The 21,044-nt window shown below is 50.6% G+C and overlaps 8 protein-coding genes and 1 non-coding gene across 9 annotated transcripts; 5 read left to right on the top strand and 4 right to left on the bottom strand.

Moving 5' to 3' along the window:
- Nucleotides 1–38: 38 nt before the first annotated feature.
- Nucleotides 39–1,853, top strand: LRP88_11263 (FAD binding domain-containing protein; the record flags this gene model as incomplete). Its single annotated transcript, XM_083247693.1, has 3 exons — nucleotides 39–214; nucleotides 266–1,163; nucleotides 1,215–1,853. 3 exons carry the CDS (start codon nucleotides 39–41, stop codon nucleotides 1,851–1,853), a joined length of 1,713 nt encoding a protein of 570 aa, XP_083096841.1.
- A 247-nt stretch (nucleotides 1,854–2,100) lies between these two features.
- LRP88_11262 (class I SAM-dependent methyltransferase) lies at nucleotides 2,101–3,683 on the bottom strand (the record flags this gene model as incomplete). The annotated part of the gene is made up of 11 exons (XM_083247692.1): nucleotides 2,101–2,131; nucleotides 2,183–2,339; nucleotides 2,390–2,652; nucleotides 2,702–2,839; nucleotides 2,890–2,927; nucleotides 2,977–2,999; nucleotides 3,073–3,174; nucleotides 3,227–3,245; nucleotides 3,302–3,324; nucleotides 3,375–3,468; nucleotides 3,612–3,683. The coding sequence occupies 11 exons, from the start codon at nucleotides 3,681–3,683 to the stop codon at nucleotides 2,101–2,103; spliced, it is 960 nt and encodes a 319-aa protein (XP_083096840.1).
- A 684-nt stretch (nucleotides 3,684–4,367) lies between these two features.
- Nucleotides 4,368–6,382, bottom strand: LRP88_11261 (Alpha/Beta hydrolase protein; the record flags this gene model as incomplete). Its single annotated transcript, XM_083247691.1, has 5 exons — nucleotides 4,368–5,102; nucleotides 5,161–5,314; nucleotides 5,366–5,821; nucleotides 5,892–6,033; nucleotides 6,094–6,382. The coding sequence occupies 5 exons, from the start codon at nucleotides 6,380–6,382 to the stop codon at nucleotides 4,368–4,370; spliced, it is 1,776 nt and encodes a 591-aa protein (XP_083096839.1).
- Nucleotides 6,383–7,064: 682 nt separating this feature from the next.
- On the top strand, nucleotides 7,065–8,979 carry LRP88_11260 (FAD-dependent oxidoreductase; the record flags this gene model as incomplete). Its single annotated transcript, XM_083247690.1, has 10 exons — nucleotides 7,065–7,240; nucleotides 7,291–7,535; nucleotides 7,588–7,623; nucleotides 7,826–7,884; nucleotides 7,934–8,002; nucleotides 8,054–8,134; nucleotides 8,184–8,504; nucleotides 8,563–8,621; nucleotides 8,671–8,851; nucleotides 8,905–8,979. The coding sequence occupies 10 exons, from the start codon at nucleotides 7,065–7,067 to the stop codon at nucleotides 8,977–8,979; spliced, it is 1,302 nt and encodes a 433-aa protein (XP_083096838.1).
- An 87-nt stretch (nucleotides 8,980–9,066) lies between these two features.
- Nucleotides 9,067–9,166, top strand: LRP88_11259. Its single transcript has one exon. It is a non-coding gene; the product is annotated as a tRNA-Met (tRNA).
- Nucleotides 9,167–9,533: 367 nt separating this feature from the next.
- On the bottom strand, nucleotides 9,534–11,149 carry LRP88_11258 (major facilitator superfamily domain-containing protein; the record flags this gene model as incomplete). Its single annotated transcript, XM_083247689.1, has 3 exons — nucleotides 9,534–9,870; nucleotides 9,926–10,997; nucleotides 11,050–11,149. The coding sequence occupies 3 exons, from the start codon at nucleotides 11,147–11,149 to the stop codon at nucleotides 9,534–9,536; spliced, it is 1,509 nt and encodes a 502-aa protein (XP_083096837.1).
- Nucleotides 11,150–12,216: 1,067 nt separating this feature from the next.
- On the top strand, nucleotides 12,217–14,870 carry LRP88_11257 (beta-glucosidase; the record flags this gene model as incomplete). The annotated part of the gene is made up of 3 exons (XM_083247688.1): nucleotides 12,217–12,277; nucleotides 12,339–14,224; nucleotides 14,283–14,870. The coding sequence occupies 3 exons, from the start codon at nucleotides 12,217–12,219 to the stop codon at nucleotides 14,868–14,870; spliced, it is 2,535 nt and encodes an 844-aa protein (XP_083096836.1).
- A 1,056-nt stretch (nucleotides 14,871–15,926) lies between these two features.
- Nucleotides 15,927–17,217, top strand: LRP88_11256 (fungal specific transcription factor domain-containing protein; the record flags this gene model as incomplete). The annotated part of the gene is made up of 3 exons (XM_083247687.1): nucleotides 15,927–16,195; nucleotides 16,250–16,967; nucleotides 17,020–17,217. The coding sequence occupies 3 exons, from the start codon at nucleotides 15,927–15,929 to the stop codon at nucleotides 17,215–17,217; spliced, it is 1,185 nt and encodes a 394-aa protein (XP_083096835.1).
- Nucleotides 17,218–18,091: 874 nt separating this feature from the next.
- Nucleotides 18,092–20,171, bottom strand: LRP88_11255 (uncharacterized protein; the record flags this gene model as incomplete). The annotated part of the gene is made up of 3 exons (XM_083247686.1): nucleotides 18,092–18,375; nucleotides 18,723–20,038; nucleotides 20,140–20,171. The coding sequence occupies 3 exons, from the start codon at nucleotides 20,169–20,171 to the stop codon at nucleotides 18,092–18,094; spliced, it is 1,632 nt and encodes a 543-aa protein (XP_083096834.1).
- Between the last annotated feature and the right edge of the window lie 873 nt (nucleotides 20,172–21,044).

The raw sequence follows: 21,044 nt of genomic DNA, 5'->3' as shown, positions 1-21,044 counted from the left end.
TTCTAAACGCAAAACCACGAAGAAACGAGACAATCACAATGGCCGCCACTGCGCGTCAAATCGATGAGACTTTTTCGTCTTCCAACTTGGAGAAAGATAAATTCACCAAGATTGACCACTCCGATATCCCCTTGGAAAAAGAAGAATGGCCTGTCATTATTATTGGCTCAAGTATGGTTGGCAAGACTCTCGGCCTTTTGCTCGGATATCATGGGTAAGTACATGACCTAGGCCCCTTAATGGGCAGCGAAGCTGATTCCCTCAGTATCAAGTCAATGTCGTTTGATCGTCATGCCGCTGCCGGTACTCATCCTCGCGCTGCTGGCTTGAACTTTCGCACAAGCGAGATTCTCCGTCAACTGGGCCTTGAGGAGTTTACTCTACAGCAGAGTGGAAAGGAGTTTGACCTCAACGCTGGCATGCTTCTAGTAGAGAAGCTAGTCGGGGGAAAGGTTCTCAAACATCTCCAGGAACACGACCCCGAGAAGGTCAAGAACATTACCCCATCGAGCTGGGTCTGGATCTCGCAACGCATGTTTGAACCAATCCTCGGCGCCAACGCGGACAAGTACGACAGTGTCCAACTACACGGACATGAAGTGCTTCTCTATGAGGAGCAAGAAGATGGAGTCGTCGTTGTTGTCAAGGAACTCAGCTCTGGAAATATCAAGAAGTTCAAGGCAACTTACGTCGTCGCCTGCGATGGAAACCGAAGCCCAACCCGACAAAAGGAGGGCATCTCTTGGGATGGACCAGGTGTTCTGCGAAATAGCCTGAGTGTGAGCTTCAAGTCCGATCTGAGTCCCTTTATCGGCAAGAGGATGGTTCACGGTGTCATCTACGTGGCCAATGAGAAGATCGGCGGAGGTTTCCGCTTAGAGAATGAAGGCAAGCAGGGTCTACTCATGGTCAACAACGTCGGGACGAAGGGCGACTTCCCACCAGGATCTGTCTCTGTGGAGGAGGCAAAGCAATACTTTTACGACTGTTCGGGTCTCACTCCGGACCAAATCACTCCAGAGCTTCAAACCATGAATTATTGGACTATGGCTGCGTATACCGCCGGCCGGTTTAATAGCAAGGGTGGGCGAGTCTTTCTTGCTGGCGACGCTGCTCACATTATGCCGCCAACGGGAGGCCTGGGTGGCAACACTGGAATCGCGGTAAGTATTCTCGACTTTTTCTGCGTTACTTGACTGACTTGTCTTGTATAGGATGCGCATAATCTTGCCTGGAAGCTCGCCTATGTCCTAACCGGAAAGGCCTCGCACTCTCTGCTCTCGTCATACAACTCTGAGAGGCAGCCCATAGACGAGTTTACTGTTCTTCAGGCATACAGCCGGTTCCAGAACCGAGTTGTCGTACAACATCCGGCTGCCCCCGAAGCCCCAGATGTTGCTATTGAGCTTGGCTATAGATATCCCAAAGGTGCCTTCGTTCCAGAGGAGGGCCATCAAGTTCCAAAGGAGCTGTACGACGATCCCTACCAACCAACTGCTGTTCCAGGATCCAGGTTCCCACACGTTTTTCTCCGGGACACTACCAATCCTGGGAATAAGATCTCGACCATCGACCTCGTCAAGAGGAACTTTTTGCTCGTCACCATCGACCCTGATTCTCCTTGGATTCAAGCTGCCAGTGGAAGCCCCATTGCGCTCGATGTCCACACTCTGAACGCTACCTCCACTCCGTACAGAGACTTGGAGGGGGCTGTGGAGGAAAAGTGCCGCTTGAAGGTTGGTGAGGCAATCCTTGTGCGACCTGATGGTTTCATTGCTTGGAGAGGATTGAGGTCTAGCCAAGGACATGGAGAGCAGCTGAAAGCAGCCATTGAAGCCACTTTGAGAAGCTAGTTGCATACATTTCATATTGTATTTGGAAGAGATATATATAGTCCGAGACGCGTTTGGAGATTGATGTTTCCCTCAAATCATACTCTTAGGTACCTTAGATAAAGTGATTTATGCCTAGGTTGTGTGCCAGTGTGGAACACGCGCTACTTGAAGAGAAGGACATGAACTTTCCTTGGACTCAACTTAACTAAAAGAAATAGACTCAAGTCGGGGAGATGAATACTTCCAATAGAGTTATGCTTCTCTTTCACTCAGGTTTCTGCCCGTAGACCACATTGCTTCATGAAATCAGCACACCCTCTTCCATATGGGCTTTTCCAGACACTTACACTCGCCAATACCCATGAAGCTTCTTATCACACAAATCCTTTCGAACGTCGACAAGAAAAACTTCGAGCTCCTCCGGGCTCCATCCCAGCACCTTGGTGAAGAGAGCCAGGCTTAGCCCTTGAGCTCCTCCCACAAGGTTCACATTCCCCCAAGCTCCTGATCTCTATTAGTATGGACTAAGGCTTTCAAAGCGAAAGTCGTAGTACCTAGCTCCTTGGTTTTCTTATCCTTTGGCCAAGTGTTCATTGGCCATTTGTACGGCGTCTCCACGACATTGACGAAGCCAGCTTCTATGAGCTGATCCTTGTAGCGTAGACCGGAATCAAGGCCACTGCCGATCTTTGTAGCTGCCTCATTCATCAAACTACTCCACTTGTACACGGCAGTGTCTTTTGATACCGTTTCATTGTCACTGATTACGGGATAAATAGGGTCCATGAGCTCAATGAACCCACCAGGAGAGAGGTTGCTTCACCCATTTAGTCATATCTATATGATAAACTTGAGGGGACACTCACTGATAAGCCTGAGTAAAGAACTTGGGCCAGTTATGAATCGACCCTGTCATAGCACGGAGGTAGATAAAGTCAAATAGGCTGGTATAGGCCCACTCTTCCTCAACATCATCGACAAAAAACGAGACATTCGGTGGAACACTAGTTGCGGTCAGCGTCTCATATATCATTTATTGAGCCCAATGTCTCACAAAGTTGGCTGAATAGGACTGAGGTCGACACCAAGGACCTGGAGTAGATGAGCGATGAACCAGACTCATGGGCATTATACCACAGACCTCGACTTCCGGGTGCTCATCAGCTGTATTTGTTAGACCTAAAGCTGACCAGTGCGGCAAGGGGCCTACCAAAGTCCATTGACCAGATTCCAGTACCGCATCCAACGTCTAAAACGCGCTTCATCTTCTTATCTTTACCCACCGGTGAGATAAAGAGCTGGCCGTTCAACGTGAGGAGAGCTAGGTGGTGCTGCTGATCTAGAAATTGTTAGACGTCTCAATCAAAGGGTGAGCTAAATGAGGGTTATACCTAGACGGTCATTCTCTTGCTATGACCCAAGAGTTAACAAGGTATCCCAGAAATTCTCAACAATGGGATTCACACATCGTCATTTGGGAGGATATAAGCTAATAGATTCTGTTAGTTTCGTATGAAGACGGCTACAAGGCCATCTCACATCCAGCCTTGTAGGCGTGATATGTGCGGCCATTCTCAACCCGGTACTTGACGATACTGGATGCAAGAGATGCGGTGTCACTAAAGGCGGAGATCTAGGCGTCCCCGTTAGCTCAGATATCTTGTCACAGTCCGTATGAGCTATGTTGTGCTTACCCCGTCCAATGCAGAGTCGTGGTCGTCGGAGTCAACCTAAGTCGTCAGATTAATACCGGATAACCCGCAATGTTTGGCTTACATCGACATTGGTGTTTGCGGGTCTTTCCTCTGCCGATGGAGTCGGATCGGATGTGAGAGGGTGGTCAGCCATGGTGACTTTGACCTTGGATCTGCGTTAAGTAACCCTAAAGACTCGAGAGGCGTACATGAAGCCAGAGAAAAAGCCTCACGGGGAAGAGGGGGGAGAGTCGATGAAGGAGAGGAATGGGGTTTGCAGTGGGCGGATATCATATCACATCATAACCATGCGGCCTGGATTCAGCCGGGAGCAAGACGGACGAATAGCGACTGCTCGCTGAATGGCAGGGCACACCAAATGTTGCATTCCCAGCTTCAAAGTTGTGTTTGATTGGCCCATGGTGGCAAGGTACGGACCAACAGCATGAGGGTTGCATACTGTGCCCCTGGCATGAGATAATGCCGAGGCATTATGAATCATGTGGTTGTTTATGAAACCCTAATTCAAATTCTTACTGGCCTTAGATCAAGAATTTTATGATTTTTCCTCACCACAATGACGTAACTCTAAAAGGGTACATCAGCCAGACTAGGGTTTTCCGGGTTGAAGTTGCCTAACTGAACCGCCGAGTTACCACACATACGGGTTCCAGATAGATAGACGAGATGTCGAAGGCTACATCAGCATTGATCACTGTGATAAGCACATGAGCCAATGGTGAGTGGGAGGCAGAACCCAATTCAAGGCAGCACTAATCTCGTAATTCAAATGGCAATCTATCTTCACTATTCTATGGGCTCTCTGTTCTGGAGGTGCTCAGTTGATAGGGTCAAGCAGAGGAACAACCAGATGGCTTTCAAACTCTGCACCAAAATGAACAGTGTGCCGGCCCTTGTTTCTATGAGAAACCCCATATAGGAAGTCAAACTCCATGTAACTCATGTAATGACCAGAAATCTTGAGCGTGAGGTATTCACCCTCGTCAAAGATAATTCCAGTGGGCCAGATCGGGACCTCAAGTCGAGTGACGGTCCCAGCAGGGATGGACTTTCTAGTGGTATGTGTGTAGTCAGGCCAGTCACCGGTGAATGTTCCAGGCTCAGGGGTCACCTTGCTAACAGCGTGACTTCCGCGGAGAGAACCGGTGGGTCCTGAATACTTGAGGAAACATGTGTCTGCAGCCTCAGAGACCTCCTTGACAGGAGGAATGAGTTCCGTCAGGGGAACATTCATGTTGATCAGCTGATTTCCAGAAGCGTCCGCCTTTCCAAGCTGCACAAACACATCAATATCGTCGTGGCTGTCGTTAGAGATGTTGAGAACGACCCATGAGTATCCGAGGAGCCAGGTCTGCTTAGTGAACTTGTGCTTGAAAAAGAGCTCCTCGCCGCCAAGGATTGGGTTCTTGGGAACAAATGAAGCGTCGTAAGAACCAGTTCCAACTGTTGAGACTGGGTTGGGGGATAACTCCTCGTCAGGAGCGAGATAGAGCTTGGTAAACTTTGTCTGGGGGATGGGGAAGGATGAGAAGTGCAGGTTGGTGACAGCGGGCTATGAGTGTCGGTTAGCCTTTTGGTTCTATAGTGTGCTCTCTATGGGTAGGACTTACTCTGTTGAAACCAACCAGCGAAGCCCGGACCTTGGGTGTGCTGGGCCAGTCATTCTTCTCTCCCCTGACATAGTAGTCGAAGAACTTGGTCAAATCATTGACGTTGTCAGGGTTGTAAAGATCAGACCACTCCTGTCGAGCATGGATTCGGAGCCTGCAAGGTCATTACAATCATATCTTTCAACGCACTTCCTGGAGAACTTACCACTTATCCTTGGATGCAATCTTGTTGTAGGCACGAATAGAACCCGTCGTGTGAAGTGAGCTAGAGTAACTCGCAAGGATATAAGCAGGAACATTAATGTTCTCAAGCTTAGATCGCTTATCCTCCCAGTACTCGTTGAACAGTGGATACTTTTCCAACATGGGGATCGGGGCCTCTGTGGCATTTCGTCCAACCATGGTATCTTGGAGGAGCTTCCACATGGTGTCATAAGGATAAGGGATTCCACCACGGCAGAGCGTATCGCGGTAAAAGTCTGCGGCACCCTCCCAAGGGGCGATAGCAGCCAGGGAGGGAGGCTGTTGGGAAGCGATGTACCATTGAACCATGGCCAACCAGCTGTTGCCAGCAAGTGCTACCTTGCCAGTACACCAGGGGAGCTTGGCAACGTACTCGATAGCATCGTGGCCGTCTTTGCCATCCTGTTCACCAAGCCAGCTATATCCAGTTAGTCAAATGCCTACACCGAAGCAAAAATACTTACGCAGTGGTTCCCTCAGAGTCCCACGAACCTCGAAGGTCAACGTTGACAATAGCATAGCCTCTAGCAGGCCACACAGCGGGATCGAGCCCTTCAAACTTCTCGTAACCGCTAACTTCGCTCTTGGGGACACCAAAGCGGCCAGGGATCATGTCAAGACCGTGAGGTCCTAGAACACCAGTTAGCTATCTGGGACTCGTTGAGACATGTAGCCAGAGAAACTACTCACCATTGCCCGTCTTTCCGTAAGGACTCCAGATGATAATTGCAGGAACCTTATCAGCACCTTTCGGGCGAAAGACATCAGCATACAGCTTGGCACCATCGCGCATAGGCAGCGTAATGTCCTTTTCAAAGATGGTATCCGTCTCAAAGGCCTTGTTCTCTGGACTCCGCTGGTGGCCCTTGGGCAACTCCCTAGTTGAAGGGTTGAGAGGGTCATAAGGCCCACTCTCCTTGGTCCCTGGAGTGATGACCGGTGCGACCGTTACGTCGAGGTTGGCGATACGAAGAGACATCTTTGCGTCTAGGTTGTAATAGTGCTGATGTGATCAAGATGGCATGAGACCTATTGTTATACTGGAGTTGTCAACCAGCGAATTGAGTTTTTAAGAGCTACTATCGCGATGTGTTAACTCCGTTACTTCCGTGACTCTATTCAACCCCTGTGATACATCTCTCCCCGATTCCGCGTGGGGCCGGGCATCATTGACTCTAACTTTGGGTGGGTGAAATATCACGACTCAACTCCAGCCTCACTCGGCTCGGCTCCACATCGACCACCACACCCCATGATTGAATCACGTCGGCTCGATGCTGCATTGCAGTAATTAGCTTGGGCCTACGAATTAAACTCTGTAGCTAAGTGGAGATCGCATCTAGTTGAAGTGGAAATGTTCCGAGCCCGATAAATCGTTATTTGATCTTCCGGCCAGACAAGCCGCAAAAAACCCAACTTGATACTGCAACAGATATTCACCCCACAGTTCAACCATCCCAATCCAATGCCCTCTTTGATCACAAGTGTCGGATGGATTCTTGGCCAGATGCGGTACGTGGAGATATCCGGACGGGGATAACATCCTCGAGTCCCTAACTCCATCTTTGTCTACTGTGGTCGATATAAGTCAGGTTTATCATGTGCCAGCTCTCTTAGCTAGTACTTCACCAACCTTTTATCGGTTATCTCCAGTGCTCACGATGACTATCGGTGAATTGAAACAAATTGGCTTTGTTGGTCGAATCCTCGACTCTTCATCTCCAGACTACGATGCGTCTCTGACCCGAGCCAACGTCGCTGCTCAACGCAAGGCCAAGTTCATTGTCTTCCCGATATCCACAGAAGATGTTCAGGCTGCTATCAAGTTCGCCAGGAAGTCAGTCTGCACGGCAGCGAACGCTGGAGCAAGCTCTAACAGATGTGTAGATCAAATCTGGAGATTGCAATCAAATGTGGTGGCCATCATTTCTCTCCTGCTAGTAGTGTCGAGGGTGGCATTGTCATCGACATGAAGGCTCTCAATGGCGTTGAGGTTGATACAGAGAACATGAGGGTGACTATTGGTGGCGGCTGCCTTTGGGGCGACGTCTATACCGCGCTGAGGGAACATGATCTCGAGTGTGTAGGAGGCGGGGTGCATGTTGTCGGTGTCGGAGGCCATCTAACAGGAGGTGAGAATCCTGAAGCTATCAATTGTTCTCTCTCTAACTTGGATCTTTCTAGGTGGCTATGGACCGTTGTCGCAAAAGTTTGGCATGGGTATGTCCATCCTCCCGTCAAGCTAAGACGAGGAGAAGAGGTACTGAAGGATTGAACAGCATGCGACAACATCATCTCAGCCACTATAGTCCTAGCGGATGGACGCGTTGTGAAAGCTAGCGAGTCTGAAAACTCGGATCTGTTCTGGGCCATCAGAGGTTCGTCAATCTTCTGTTGCCTTGTTCGTTGCTGACATGGCTAGGGGGCTCTTCGTCGTTTGGTGTGGTGGTGCAATTCGTCTTGAGGACCTTCCCTCCCCAGGTGAGTTTGTAAGCGTTATTAACAAAGCATACACACTAAAGTCCAAAAGGGGCCCTATTTCTTCCGCTCCCTGAGTTATCAGGGCGAGGCGCTGCCAAGGGTTCTCCCAAAGCTCAAGGTAAAACAACCCCGAATTGGCCAAGCAAGCTCATGCTGATAACCCAAATAGGAATTCCTCAAACAAGATTTTGGAGAAAAGACAATCATGGCGTTTCTCAACTACGTCCGTGGGTCTGGACCCAAGCATAAGGTTTGTCTACATGGCCAGTTGTCTGCTACAGAGCTAATGTCGATACTAGCCTCTCTTTGTGGTAACCTTCTTTGGCTTCGGGGCTGTCAGGGATTTCAAGGCCGTATTTGACGACTTCTTCGGGGCCGCAAAGCCATTTCATGATCACTCTGTTGATTGCCCAACCCTGGTAGAGTTTAGTCATGTACAAGATGAAATCCTCTTGCAAGGCTCTCCCAGGAAGGCTGTTGGTGGCACTCCCTTTACTGGTCTTTGGCCTGGAATGGCAGAAGAGGTTTGGAAGCGATATGTCGAATACACAGATGCGAATCCCGACGCCGTTGACACCAAGTACTTCTTTGAGTTTCACAACAGCAAGAGGTTCAGACCTGTAAGTCTAGAAATCCCACGTGGTTCTATATGTTTTCAGCTTCTAACAACTATTACAGGAAACCACGTGCATCCCCATTCATGAGCCGAAGCACTTCATATGCTTGGCCAGTGAGGAGTAAGGCAGAACTAAGGTTCACCCTCTTTCAGCAGCTAACATCTTCAAGACACAACGATATTTCTGGTGACGAACGTGCACAATCATGGGTTCATGATATGATTGAAGTCGCCCGGTCATATCAGAGAAAACATGCCAAGGATTTGGGTGTCAACGGCAACGCCTGCTCCTCGAAAGAGAAAAGTGAAGATGTCTGGGGCCAGAATTATCCTCGGTTGCAGAGAATCAAGGTGAGCCTGGTTTGAGATCAAGTACAAACACCAAGCTGATTGGGTTCTTTAAGGCCAAATACGACCCAGGTCGTGTCTTTAACCGATACTTTCCCATCGAGCCAGTTGGAGCTAAAGCGATGTTATGAAGTTGGAGGACGACGACATTAGTGGACATGAGGCTTGTTTGCACCAGCTCAGTCACGTGAAATCAGATCACCATCTGATCATCACAAGCGGGTGTGGCTCAGTTGGTTAGAGCGTTGGTCTCATAATATGACTTGGCCAAAGGTCAGGGACATCCAAAGGTCGAGAGTTCGAGCCTCTCCACCCGCAAATCTTTTGCTCTTCAGACATTTCTTTTTGCCTTTCCGCCTTCTCCGCTTATTTCCGGGTCTCCACCGAGTCACCTTAAAGTCCAGGGTAAACTGCTCAACGCGGCAGCGACGAAGTACACTTAGCTGTACCTTTTGGCTCAAAAGTATTAACCTGGCTCTATTATTCTTGCTTTGAGTATATAACTGAGCACAAGAACATCTGTCAATGCACTTTGGAGCATGGTTGTGCAAACGGGAGACAGTTCACTTGTGCAAAATGCTAGCGACAAGTTGCTGTGGTTGTGACAGCACTGAAGTTGTGACTGAATATCGCTACCTTTGCGCTCATAGCCTAAATCTTTCCCTAAATCCCGGGACCAAGACATCTAGTCTTCCACGTTATCGACATGACCAATACTCATCTTCTTCTCCAATGCCACAGCCTGGGCCGGGACAGAATCCTCTCCATCAAAGACAACCGCCATCTGCTCCAGGGTGTGGCCGCGTGTCTCAGGGTACGTGAAATAAACGACGATGAGAAAGAGAAACAGGAGTACAATGAATACAATGTAGTACTTCCATGTAATGGCTTCGAGGGCGATGGGGTTAACGAATGAGTTGAAGAAGATGGATGCGACGGCTGTGCACCATGCCACGGTGAGACCGCGAGAGCGGAGACTGAACTGCCAGATTTCGCAAGGGTAAGCGACAAGGAAGGGGGTCCTGGAGGGCGTGAGTTAGTAACGGGTCAACTGCTACAGTTCGTGAATAGACTTACAATCCAACGTCGTAACCAGCAAAGAAAATGAACAGGAATGGGACCACAGCCAAACCGACCGAAGAAGACCCTGAGTTCGCAAACGAGCCACTGAGTCCAGTAACAATGATGAAACTGACAAGCATGACGCTGGCAGACGAGAGGAACAGGAATCGGCGACCAAGGCGATCGACGCTGAAGGCTGCTGCGACAGCCCAAAGTAGGTTCCACACGTTGAGACATGCGGAGATGAGAGTCTGCTCCGTCACCGTCTTCAGGCCAACAGAGTCTAGGACCAGAGGGAGATAGTAGGACACGACACCGTTGCCGGCCCATTGCGAGATGAAGCCCAGAGTAACCGAAATGAAGAGTCTGTGGCGGTTGCCCTTCGTCTTGATCATGTCACGGTACGAAGCGCTTCCCGAAGCTTCCTTTTCAGCTGTGATGGTTGCCTCAATCTCCAGCATCTGCGTGCTAACAATGGGATCGTCCCTGTTTCCTCCAGCGTGATACTTGGCGATGATTTCGGTGGCTTCATCCACACGACCGACACTCACTAGCCAGCGGGGACTCTCTGGAGATAGGAAGAGTCCGGGTAGAGCACAGAGAGGAAGAAGAACCTGCAGCAAAACAGGGATTCTCCACGACCAGTCCGAGGCGATGTTTCGGCAGCCAAACGTCACCCAACCACAGACCGTGCCACCGACATACCAGCCGCACATGAATAGAGAACTGGCGATGGCTCGATGCGATGGATACGCAACTTCGTTGATAAGGACGGGTGCTGAATTTCCGAGCCATCCCGAGGCGATACCGATGAAGAGACGAGCGTATGTGAAGGTCTTTTCGTTCTGGGAGCCCGCTTGCATGCCAATACCGACAAAGAGGAAGAAATATCCAAAGTATAGACCGAGCTTTCTACCCCAGCGGTTGGAAACCCAGGCTGCGATGGGGGTAGTGAGACCGTTGCCGAGCCAATAGATAGCTGTGATCCAGCCCAGGTAGGCGCCGGCCGGATGATTCATGAATTCGTTCCATGAATCAAGAGCAAGGATTCCACCTAGAAGGCCACCATCATAGCCATTCGCGGAAGCTGCAGTTGGGACTTGTTAGTTAATGCGTAGCTGGGGCAGGGGGTTACGTACAGAACAAGATGAGCGATAAGACGATGGAGTTGAGCTTCAGCAGATGAGTCTGCTTCCACCACGGCCTCTCATTAGAGGTGGTAGAAACGATTTCGGCCATGTTTGACAACTGTGCGAGTTGTTAAGCCTGTATGTGAAAGTGTTGACAAGTGGAGAGGAGTGATGAACAAGATCCTTGTGAGGATGAGCAAGAAGGTTAAATATCTACCTCAAACCCCAGCAAAAAAGGTATCCGCCGATCAGTGTCACCGACTTTGGGCCCCCGGGACTTCAAACTGGGGCACCCATGGGGAATCACACGTTGTTGATCGATCCTTGTAGACCTCGTGGTGCATGCCGCGAACTGGGCACAAGCGAGGATTAGTGGACCTGTTAGCGGCGGAGAAAAAGGAGGGTCAATGAGAGGACCCGTTTCCGCGGCAAGAAATCAACGGTACAGGAGAACGGCTGATGGCGTTTTTCAGAGACATCGGGGTCCTCAACCACAACACCGGAACAGCAACGCCGTCTAAGCCTTCTCGAATACTGCTACTTTTACGATGATAGTGTTTATACAGAATATACTAATAATTAGGTAAAAATATTGTTAAGTGATCTAAGAATCTGAAAGCTAGTATACCTCTCCCCTGATTTTATTACATTTTTATTCATCCCCTTTGACCAAGATGATCTGATAACACCTTTGTACTGGCGTCTCACCTTTTTTTTTAAGCCGCGTGCCTTGTCAAGATCCATCAGTCACGAGACGTGCTTGATAATGTCGCGTAATAGTCTTAGCGCGTTCTAGAATCCTACATATCCGAGGCGGAGAAATAAGCACGAGCAGGCTCAGGGGTTGGTCGAGATTCTCCGCCTCACGTCTCCGTAAACTCCCACTTTTCACAGTCAGGTGCACGATGGGATATTGTCCACGGCCCATATTGTCTGGCGTTTATTACGCACTCGTAAATGCGAAAATGTTGCGGAGAATTAATCGTCATGAAGTGGATAGTCATGAGGACGCTTTTCAGTCCTGACTAATTCACGTTTTGGCACCATGAGCAGTTTCCCTTGATAAATGGGCTTTTCCTAACAGTCTGGCTCAGTCAATAGACGAAGCCATTGGCATCCTTCGCAACCCCCCAATTCTCCTCTTCATCTTCATCAGACGCATAATTGAACGCTAAGATGGATGTTGAATCCCTTCTCAACCAACTCACCCTAGAGGAAAAGGTCCAACTCACAGCCGGTAAGTCGGCCAACACCCTGGTCCCCATCGTAGCCAATGCTAACCCTCATTTGTCAAAAAGGTGTTGGATGGTGGCACACAGCGGCTATTGAACGCCTGGCCATCCCTCCAATCCGACTATCCGATGGACCCAACGGTGTTCGAGGCATCCATTTCTTTGACAGCACGCCATCTGCTTGCCTACCATGCGGAACCGCATTAGGCTCCAGCTGGAATGTGGATTTGATCCATCGTCTGGGTCAGCTGCTTTCAGATGAGGCCCACGCGAAGGGTGCTCATGTTCTGCTTGGGCCTACTGTCAACGTCCAACGGGGACCTCTTGGTGGAAGAGGCTTTGAATCATTCTCTGAAGACCCTCTCCTCTCGGGAGTGCTGGCTGGCCACTATGTCCGGGGCCTGCAGAGTTCAGGTGTTTCTGCCACCATGAAGCATTTTGCCTGTAATGACATGGAAAGTGCACGCATGGCTGTGGATATCCGAGTCACAGAGAGAGCCCTCAGAGAGGTGTACCTTCTTCCTTTCATGATTGCGGTGGAAATGGCAAGCCCGAGGCTGTTCATGACAGCCTACAATAAGATCAACGGCACCCATGCTCCCGACAATGAGCATCTCCTCCAAGAAATCCTCCGTGATGAGTGGAAGTGGGATGGCCTGGTTGTCAGTGACTGGTTTGGCAGCTACAGCACTGCCGAGGGTATCAACGCCGGCCAAGACCTCGAGATGCCAGGTCCCAGCAGATGGCGCGCTGGTGCCCTTGTTCATGCAGTCACATCAAACAAGGTCAAGCGCTCAACATTGGATGAACGCGTACGGAAGATCTTGCAGCTTGTCAAGCACTCCATCGAGAAGACCTCTATTCCTCCAAACGCGCCCGAGACTCAGCTCAACAGCCAAGAACACATCCGGCTGCTGCGAGAAGCCGCCGCAGAGTCAGTAGTTCTTCTCAAGAACGAGAACAACATCTTGCCGCTGAACCCTAAGAAGAAAGTTGCCGTCATTGGCCCGAACGCAGACATGAGCGCATACTGCGGAGGTGGAAGTGCCAGTCTTCGAGCTTACCATACCGTCTCACCACTCGAGGGTATCGAAGGCCTCGCCAGCGACGTCGTCTTTTCTAAGGGAATCTATGGACACCGATCACTGCCTCAGATTGGAAAGACCTTGCGGACAGTCGATGGCAAGCGCCAGGGATTCACTCTGCGCGTGTACAATGAGCCAAGGCCTAGTTCCGGGGATGACACAAGGCGTGTCATTGAGGAGCGATTCCTCGATGATGCTAACGTTTGGTTCGTGGATTACGAGAATCCAGAGTTGGCCGAAGTCTGGTATGCAGAGATTGAGGGCGTCCTGACTCCCGAGAAGTCTGGCGTGTGGGACTTTGGTCTCTCTGTTCACGGCACTGGCGAATTCTTCATTGATGGCGAGTTGGTTGTCTCCAACGTTGCCAATCAGACACCAGGAAGCTCGTTCCTTGGATGTGGTACAATCGAAGAGACAGGTGCTAAGGATCTCGAGGGCGGCAAGGAATACAATCTTCTAGTTCGCTGGGGATGCGATAAGACATCCGACCTCAAGGTTTCCGGCGTTGTTGACTTTGGGCAAGGTGGTCTCCGCCTGGGAGGTTGCCCCAGACTCGAGCAGCCTACAGCCTTGAATGAGGCTGTTGAGCTCGCAAAGACTGTAGATCAAGTCGTGCTCTGCGTGGGAACAAGCGGCGAGTGGGAAAGCGAAGGACAAGACAGACCCAACATGTCTCTTCCTCCTGGTAGCGACGAGCTCATCTCCGCTGTGCTTGCGGCAAACCTCAACACAGTGGTTCTCATTCAGAGCGGAACTCCTGTTTCTATGCCGTGGGTTGACCAAGCCAACGCTATCGCGCAGGCGTGGTTTGGTGGAAATGAGGCTGGTAACGGAATTGCTGACGTGCTGTTTGGTGTCGTGAACCCGGTAAGTTCCAAGACCCTGATTTTGACAGCAACTTGGGCTGACAATCTTCTTTCAATAGGCTGGAAAGCTTCCCATCACGATGCCTCGTCGCGTCGCCGACAACCCCAGTGCTTTGAACTTCCGCTCTGAAGGTGGTCGCGTCCTTTACGGCGAAGACGTGCATGTCGGTTACCGTTGGTACGACACTCTGGACATTGAGCCCTTGTTCCCGTTCGGCCACGGCTTGTCGTATACAACCTTTGAACTTTCTCAGATCAGCGTCATTCCAGACACAGAAAAGCAAGAGGTTGTTGTGTGGGCCAAGGTAGCAAACACGGGCTCTCGAGCAGGCGCTGCTGTGCTGCAAGCCTACGTCAAGCCGCCATCAGCAACGCCTCTCACAGCTTCGGCCCGTGACACAATTACGAGGTCAAGCAAGGAGCTCAAGGGCTTTACCAAGGTCCATCTCGAGCAAGGTGCCAACACTATCGCAGAGATCAAGCTAGATCTACTTCGCGCGACGAGTTACTGGGACGAGAGGGAGGATTGTTGGCGCAGCGAGGCTGGGGAGTACACGGTCCTTGTGGGGACCAGCAGCCGATGTGGTTTCCTAGAACAGTCGTTTACAGTTGAGAAATCCACAACATGGAGAGGACTCCGGGGATAATAGGGCCGAATAGGATCAACTATCTGGGGTATGCACCCATGCGTATGGGTTCTATGGGGAGCCGGCAACGGAGGACGGCATGTAGACTAACGGAAAAAGCTAGAAACGGATATAGATCACCAGATGAATCTGACGTCAATCTAATAGAGTTTCGGTTCCGTTCATCGGACACAAGGAACAGAAAAAAGTCAACCACCGCATGACTCGCATCCTTGTCGTGACCCGTCCCCACAGCCCAACCTATTTCTCCGCCTCGTCAGCCCCCCCAAAGCGGTTGTTCCCCAGAAACTCATGAACCATGACGGACGTTGTTGATCCTGGCACGCCACGAGACACTGGGTTCGGGGAACGACCCAAGGCCAGGGAACTGGCTAGTCGGGCTTGCGACGCTTGTCGTGCTAGGAGACGTAAGTGTGTTTTCCCCAGAGTCGATGGGACTACCGCGTCGCAGTGCGTTGGCTGCTCCAGACTCCATATTCAATGTAGCTTTGCGATACCTACAAGACCGCGTGGGCCAAAGAGGAAGAGGTGAGTTGCTGTCTCTCTCCCCAAACTTATCTTGTTTTAACTCAGGGCAGACCGCAGCCATCGATCCCTGTATCTCCGGAATTCCGGCCTGATAGCCCATCCGATCATCAGCGAGTGCAAGATCGTTCCAGCCATGACGATGCCACCGTTTCACACAATGCCCAGCTTGGCATCATATCAAACACACCACACACTAATCCATCGCCAAGCCGTTCAAGTATCTCAGCCCCAGGTGTTTTTCTGGCCGAGGATGAGTCGGGATTCTATCACCGTTCGCTTCTCACAGATGAGCTATGTCCCCGGGAACTCCTGATGTCCATCATGACAGATTTTAGTGAACGCATCTACCCACTCATTCCTATTATCCATCTACCAACATTTCATGCCGACCTTGCGGCAAACCGCGACGTCAATGACCTGGATTTTTTGTGCCTCACAATAGCGCTATCAGCTCTGACTGTTGGGCTTCTACCTTCAAGATTCGACACCTACCACGCCCTTGCCAGTCGGTTCGGAACTCGCACCGCGATGATCAACTACTGTTCTCAGATGTGTCTACGCCTTCGGCCAGCCGACTACTGGGACCACCTCAGCCATCGAAAATGGGCCGTGGCATTTGCGCTCTCCATGGGTGTCTTCCAAACCGGTCAGACAAACCAGAGTCGGATGTTTGAGGCCGAGTCGATGCAGATAGCCCGGCTGCTGGAACTTCATCGCACTTCGGAGTACGAGGACCTCAATGCTGTAGAGACCCAGCTACGAAAGAAGGCCTTTTGGCTTCAGCTATACACCTTTGCGTGAGTAGCGAATGTTATATCCTTCTTTCAGGATACAAGACTGACCGGTACCAGGCATTCCAAAATCCAGCCTGGGCGACGCAACCACGTCACCTACCTAGATAATTACATGCTAAGAGAAGTCGATTTTGATGCTTTGGAGCCTCTCAACCTCCTCGACGAACATATCTTGGAGACAGGAGCTGCAGGCTGTTCACCAGCTGTCCTACCTGCCAGGCTGCACAATAATGCGGAAGACGAATCATTCAACACTACCAGTGCCTTTATCATCACTTCTCGCGTCTTTCTCAAAGGCATGAGAGAGTCCATGTTTAACGATGGCTGTGACTGCGGCTTTGGAAGAACACCAGAAGAACGTCTCTCGCGACTACGAGACTTACTTGATGAGCTACGATATCTCCTTGACGGCCTTCCTCCACATTTGCGCCAATGGGGACCTGGGGATAGTTATCAATCTCCTGATAAGCCATTCTACAACAGTATCAACGACGGTAGCATTGATCAGGATCCATTCGGGGAGGTGCATCTTTTACATGCCCAAAATGAAGTTACGCGGGTAAACTTGCACATCACTCACCTGTGGCTCCAAAACTTTCTACTCGACAGCATGGACGGTGTGATTCAAGAGATGGATAGTTCTCGCTTGCAGCCCTCGACAGCCATGTCTCATCTTAAAATAAACTGGAGGGAACGCGAAGACATCTGTCGCCAGCTACTTCACATTCTTCACAGCATTCCGCATCCTTATCTGGAGCCGAATGGCTTATTTTTAGTAAGTAGAGCATCCAGCATTTCGTCATATCTTGAGCTAATCACCCATCAAGATATACAAAGTCCGCGACGTTGCTAGCTCGCTTCTTAGCTGTCCCTTGGCCATGGACGAGCACGTCTCGCGCCGGGCTTCTGAATTCGTCCAGGAGTTCACCAAGGTCTTGTCTTACCTTGATCGGAGCGAGATCGTCAATACGGATGGTTTGAAGAGTTGGATAGACGAGGGGAGGCGAGGTAATAAGGATGTTTAGCTGACAGGCAGGGTAAGGACGGGGTGTCAAAAGGGTGATAGCTTTGAGGATAGCTGAACTGACTCTGTCGATAGTGATATACCAGCTAGCCAAGCTGATGCTTCGACTAACCGCCCCTTATTGTGCTGGATCTCCCTCAGGTATAGAAATCAGCCCGAGCGTGCTTTTGGTTTCAAATCTCGCCGCATTGCTCCAGGTGCTGCCTAAATGAGGCTGTCGTGAATTGCCGTCTGTAATGAAGGGGTGGTTGGCTCAACTTTTCGCAGCCAACGCAATGAAAGCCCCATTCCAACTGTCGTGACTCTTTGTTCAACCAAGGCATACGAACGATTGCCACAAATCGGAGCGGATTACCCGAACGTCCATTAATAGGAACTGCTTGTAAAAGTTGAACTCTATCGGATCCAGCTTGCTACCCCGCTGCCTGGCGTTCTTGGAGCTTGCGGGCCTCCATGTCTGACACGTATTTGCGCATAGCGCTCAAAGATCCGTGCAGCGCGACGGCCGTATCGAGGCAAGATTTGTAGTCTACCAGGATAGACTTGGCTGCCTTCTTTTCATTTGGCGAGTATATCCCAGGAACAACCCCCATCCACGGCAGCGTATCGACGATGCCACTGCTCAGGCCAAATTCATGGCTAGCTCGTCGGGGAGTGACATGTAGGTAAAGTCTGCCCTGTGACAGACATAGGAAGCAAACGCGCTTGCAAGTAATGAGATAAAGATAACCGCCAAAGTCCCTACAGGTCTCGCATTTGTCCAGGCAAAGTTTCTCGTACAAGGTTCTGCAGGTAATCCACCTCCCTGTCTCAATGCTAAGAATGCCGCGTAGGGTGTGGGGAGCATGCATCGTGATGGCTTTGTATGACGGAACTTAATCAACCACTTCTGCGGCTCGTCGATTGATGCGTCTAAAGTTAACAAGGGTTTGTAGATCGATTTTAGCGAGAATCATAGTGAGCAACTCGATAGAGAGAGCATCAAAGGCGCCAATGCCGGTGGTTGGTGGGATGTGGGACTGGCCATTTTCAGGCTTGGGCTGGAGTGGAGGTAGATTGTCGCTTAGCGTATGATCATTGAGATTCAGACGAGCAAATGCGTCATCACGGAATTGCGGCGGAACTTCCCAGTCTTGTTCCATCGTGATGATTGTCTGTTCTAGATGATAAGACGCGTCAGCCTCGACGAGATCGTGGAACCGAATCAGCTGACAGGCTCACAGTCACACGATGAAGTCAACTCCCTGGTTACGACACGAAACGGTTTGAGTCAATGTTTTGAAACGTTCGGTCTGATGTTACAACAAGGTCCATAATCATCAAGTCGTTAACGAGCCTCTCAGCCGAGAGCTCACATAATTACACAGCCAAAACCGTTATCCTTCTTGTCATCTCCGCCCACACAACACCAAGAGTCATCACAGTCACAACAATTGTCGCACTCGCAACAATCTTCCTCTCCCCGACCTTTTTCATCAAAATCATCAGCACTTCCAGGATGCTCACCTCCTGTAAAGCCTCCCCTATCGGCTTCATATTCCTGACTCAGGTGAACCTGGCTGTTGTCTCTAACATCCTGGTTCGTATCATACCCATCACTCCCCTCATATCCTCCACCGATATATCCTCCACCCTCATAGAAGCTTTCATCTCCACGACCTCCTGAAACCCCCTCATAGGATCCGTCATAGGCCTCATCGCCATCCCACTCCGCTCTATGTCTCTCATACCAGTCTTCATCCTCAACTGGCTCCCCTGGAGCGAACTCACCGTCGCTCATTTCCATCTCGATGCTGATGCTTTCTGTTTCCTCGGTGACCTGTGAGAGCCCATCAGGGTCTAGTGCCTCGTGGCCCAGATACATGAAGGTTCCACCAAGCATTGCGCCCGCTACTACACCGCCTGCAATAGCCTTTTTGTTGAGCTCATATTCTTCATCGCGCCCTTGCTGGTATCTATGGTGATAACCGAAATGTTCGCCTTGAGAATAGCCAGCATGTTGACCCTGGTAGTAGCCGACATGCTGGCCTTGATAGTAGCCTTGCTTGTGCCCTGAAACATGGCCTCTTCTCTGTCCGGCATCGAAGCTTTGGCTCTGGCCTTGTGCAAAGCCTTGCTTCCGGCCCTCAACATGGCCACTTACGCGTCCAGCGTTGTATCCTTGACTTTGTCCCTGAGCATAGCCTTGGCGTTGCTCTGTAGCCTGGCCCTTGTTATGTCCAGCGCTGAAGCCCACGTTCTGGCCCTTGGCGTATCCTTGTGCTTGTCCCGAGGCATGGCCATTCTTGTGCCCTTGTGTGTAACCCCGCTTCTGCCCTTTGCTGAAACCTTCGCGGTTTCCAGCTTCTTGACCGACCTTTCGGCCATGCTTGTCACCTGCTATATATCCTTGAACTTGCCCGGCATGGAAACCCCGAGCTTGGCCGGTTTTGCGCCCAGCCTTCTGGCCTTGTGCATATGCGGCTTGTTGGATGCGTTTGACATCATCCATTTGCATGCCTTTGTTCGGTACAGGTTGCTTCTTGACGACAGAAGGGCTAGGTGTGGCTTTTGGAGGCGGCACAGGCTTGTAGCCGACCGGTTGCTTAGTTGGCTGTGCTGTAGGGAGCCGGCTCGGGCGAGGAGGATTTGGGAGAGGACGGTTGGGAGCCGGTTGAGTAGGCCTTGAAGGGTATTTTTGTTGGATTTTCGGGTGTTGAGGGAGGCCAACGGGACGCTGGGTAGGGGCAGAAGAACGTTTAGGCACCACAGGCTGAGATAGAACTGCGTTGTTGCAGGGGACGGGTCTCCTAGCAGCAGCCGTCTTGGCGGCTGGCGGTGACCTGCGATTGCATCGTAGTTAGAGTAGCAGCCCCTTTTGATAAACAGTGGAGTCTATGGAAGACGAGAAAAGTTGAAATGCCGGGCGAGAAGCAGGACATACCGGATCATGGCTGGAGGCTGGTTCTTGGCCATCTCTAGATGAGGTTCAAGGGCAGTGTTCGGTGTTGAAATCGGTTGTGAAACAACGCTCAACTACCAGCTACTGTTTTATGCCAAGGGGAATAAACAGAACAAGCTTTCGGGCCCTAGCCAAGGTTTTAACTCCCAAGATGCTCGTCGCTCATCATCTGATAATCGGCCCAGCCCCCAACTGGCGACCCAAGTTAGCCCAGCACTTGCATTGTAGGATCCATCTCGCGGCTAATGGAGTGGTTTATGTTTCTCAAAGAAACATCCAAACTGCAGTCCTGAGAACCAATGCTGTTGCTTAGCGCGCGGTAGATACGTATGTCGTGGCCTGCAGGATTACGTCCCCACTGTTGGGAGGCATGGATTTGTTGTGAAAGCCAGATGCGCATGCACCTGCAAGGGTTGTCTGCCAGTAAGCGCCAGACCTACCAACATGCAGATGAACAGATTGAAATAGAAAAACAATTCGAGCTGGTGTGCTTTCGTCAAGACGAGCTTGCAGACGTGGCTTGACAATGTGGCAAGGATGCAGTTTCAAGACAGCGCTGTGTTGGGCCTTGTATGGTCTATAAGCCGAGAGCATTATTGCTACCTGGTAACATCGAGAGCATTTCCAGTGGTCGGATTAAGCGTTAATTGGGCTTTGAGGCCTTCTATGCCAGTTACATGGGCTATATCTCACTAAAAACCTCACTTGATCGTTCTATAGAAGCTATTTATGGGCGTTCATACGTGTCGAGCCGGTAGTCTAGGGTGGCTGGACTGTCAGTGCTGGATCAGAGCCTCGTCTGCCTGCCAGCTAACTGGATGGTGATAGACAAGCTGAGAAAAATGAGTCGATAGAATAGGGAGAAGGGATTAACCTCATACTCTATC

Source organism: Fusarium phalaenopsidis (genome assembly GCF_050370095.1).
Source record: "Fusarium phalaenopsidis strain FUZ10S chromosome Unknown contig_32306, whole genome shotgun sequence".
Lineage (NCBI taxonomy): Eukaryota > Fungi > Ascomycota > Sordariomycetes > Hypocreales > Nectriaceae > Fusarium > Fusarium phalaenopsidis.
Note: the sequence above shows the minus strand (reverse complement) of the source record. Positions and strands in the feature narration are given on the sequence as shown.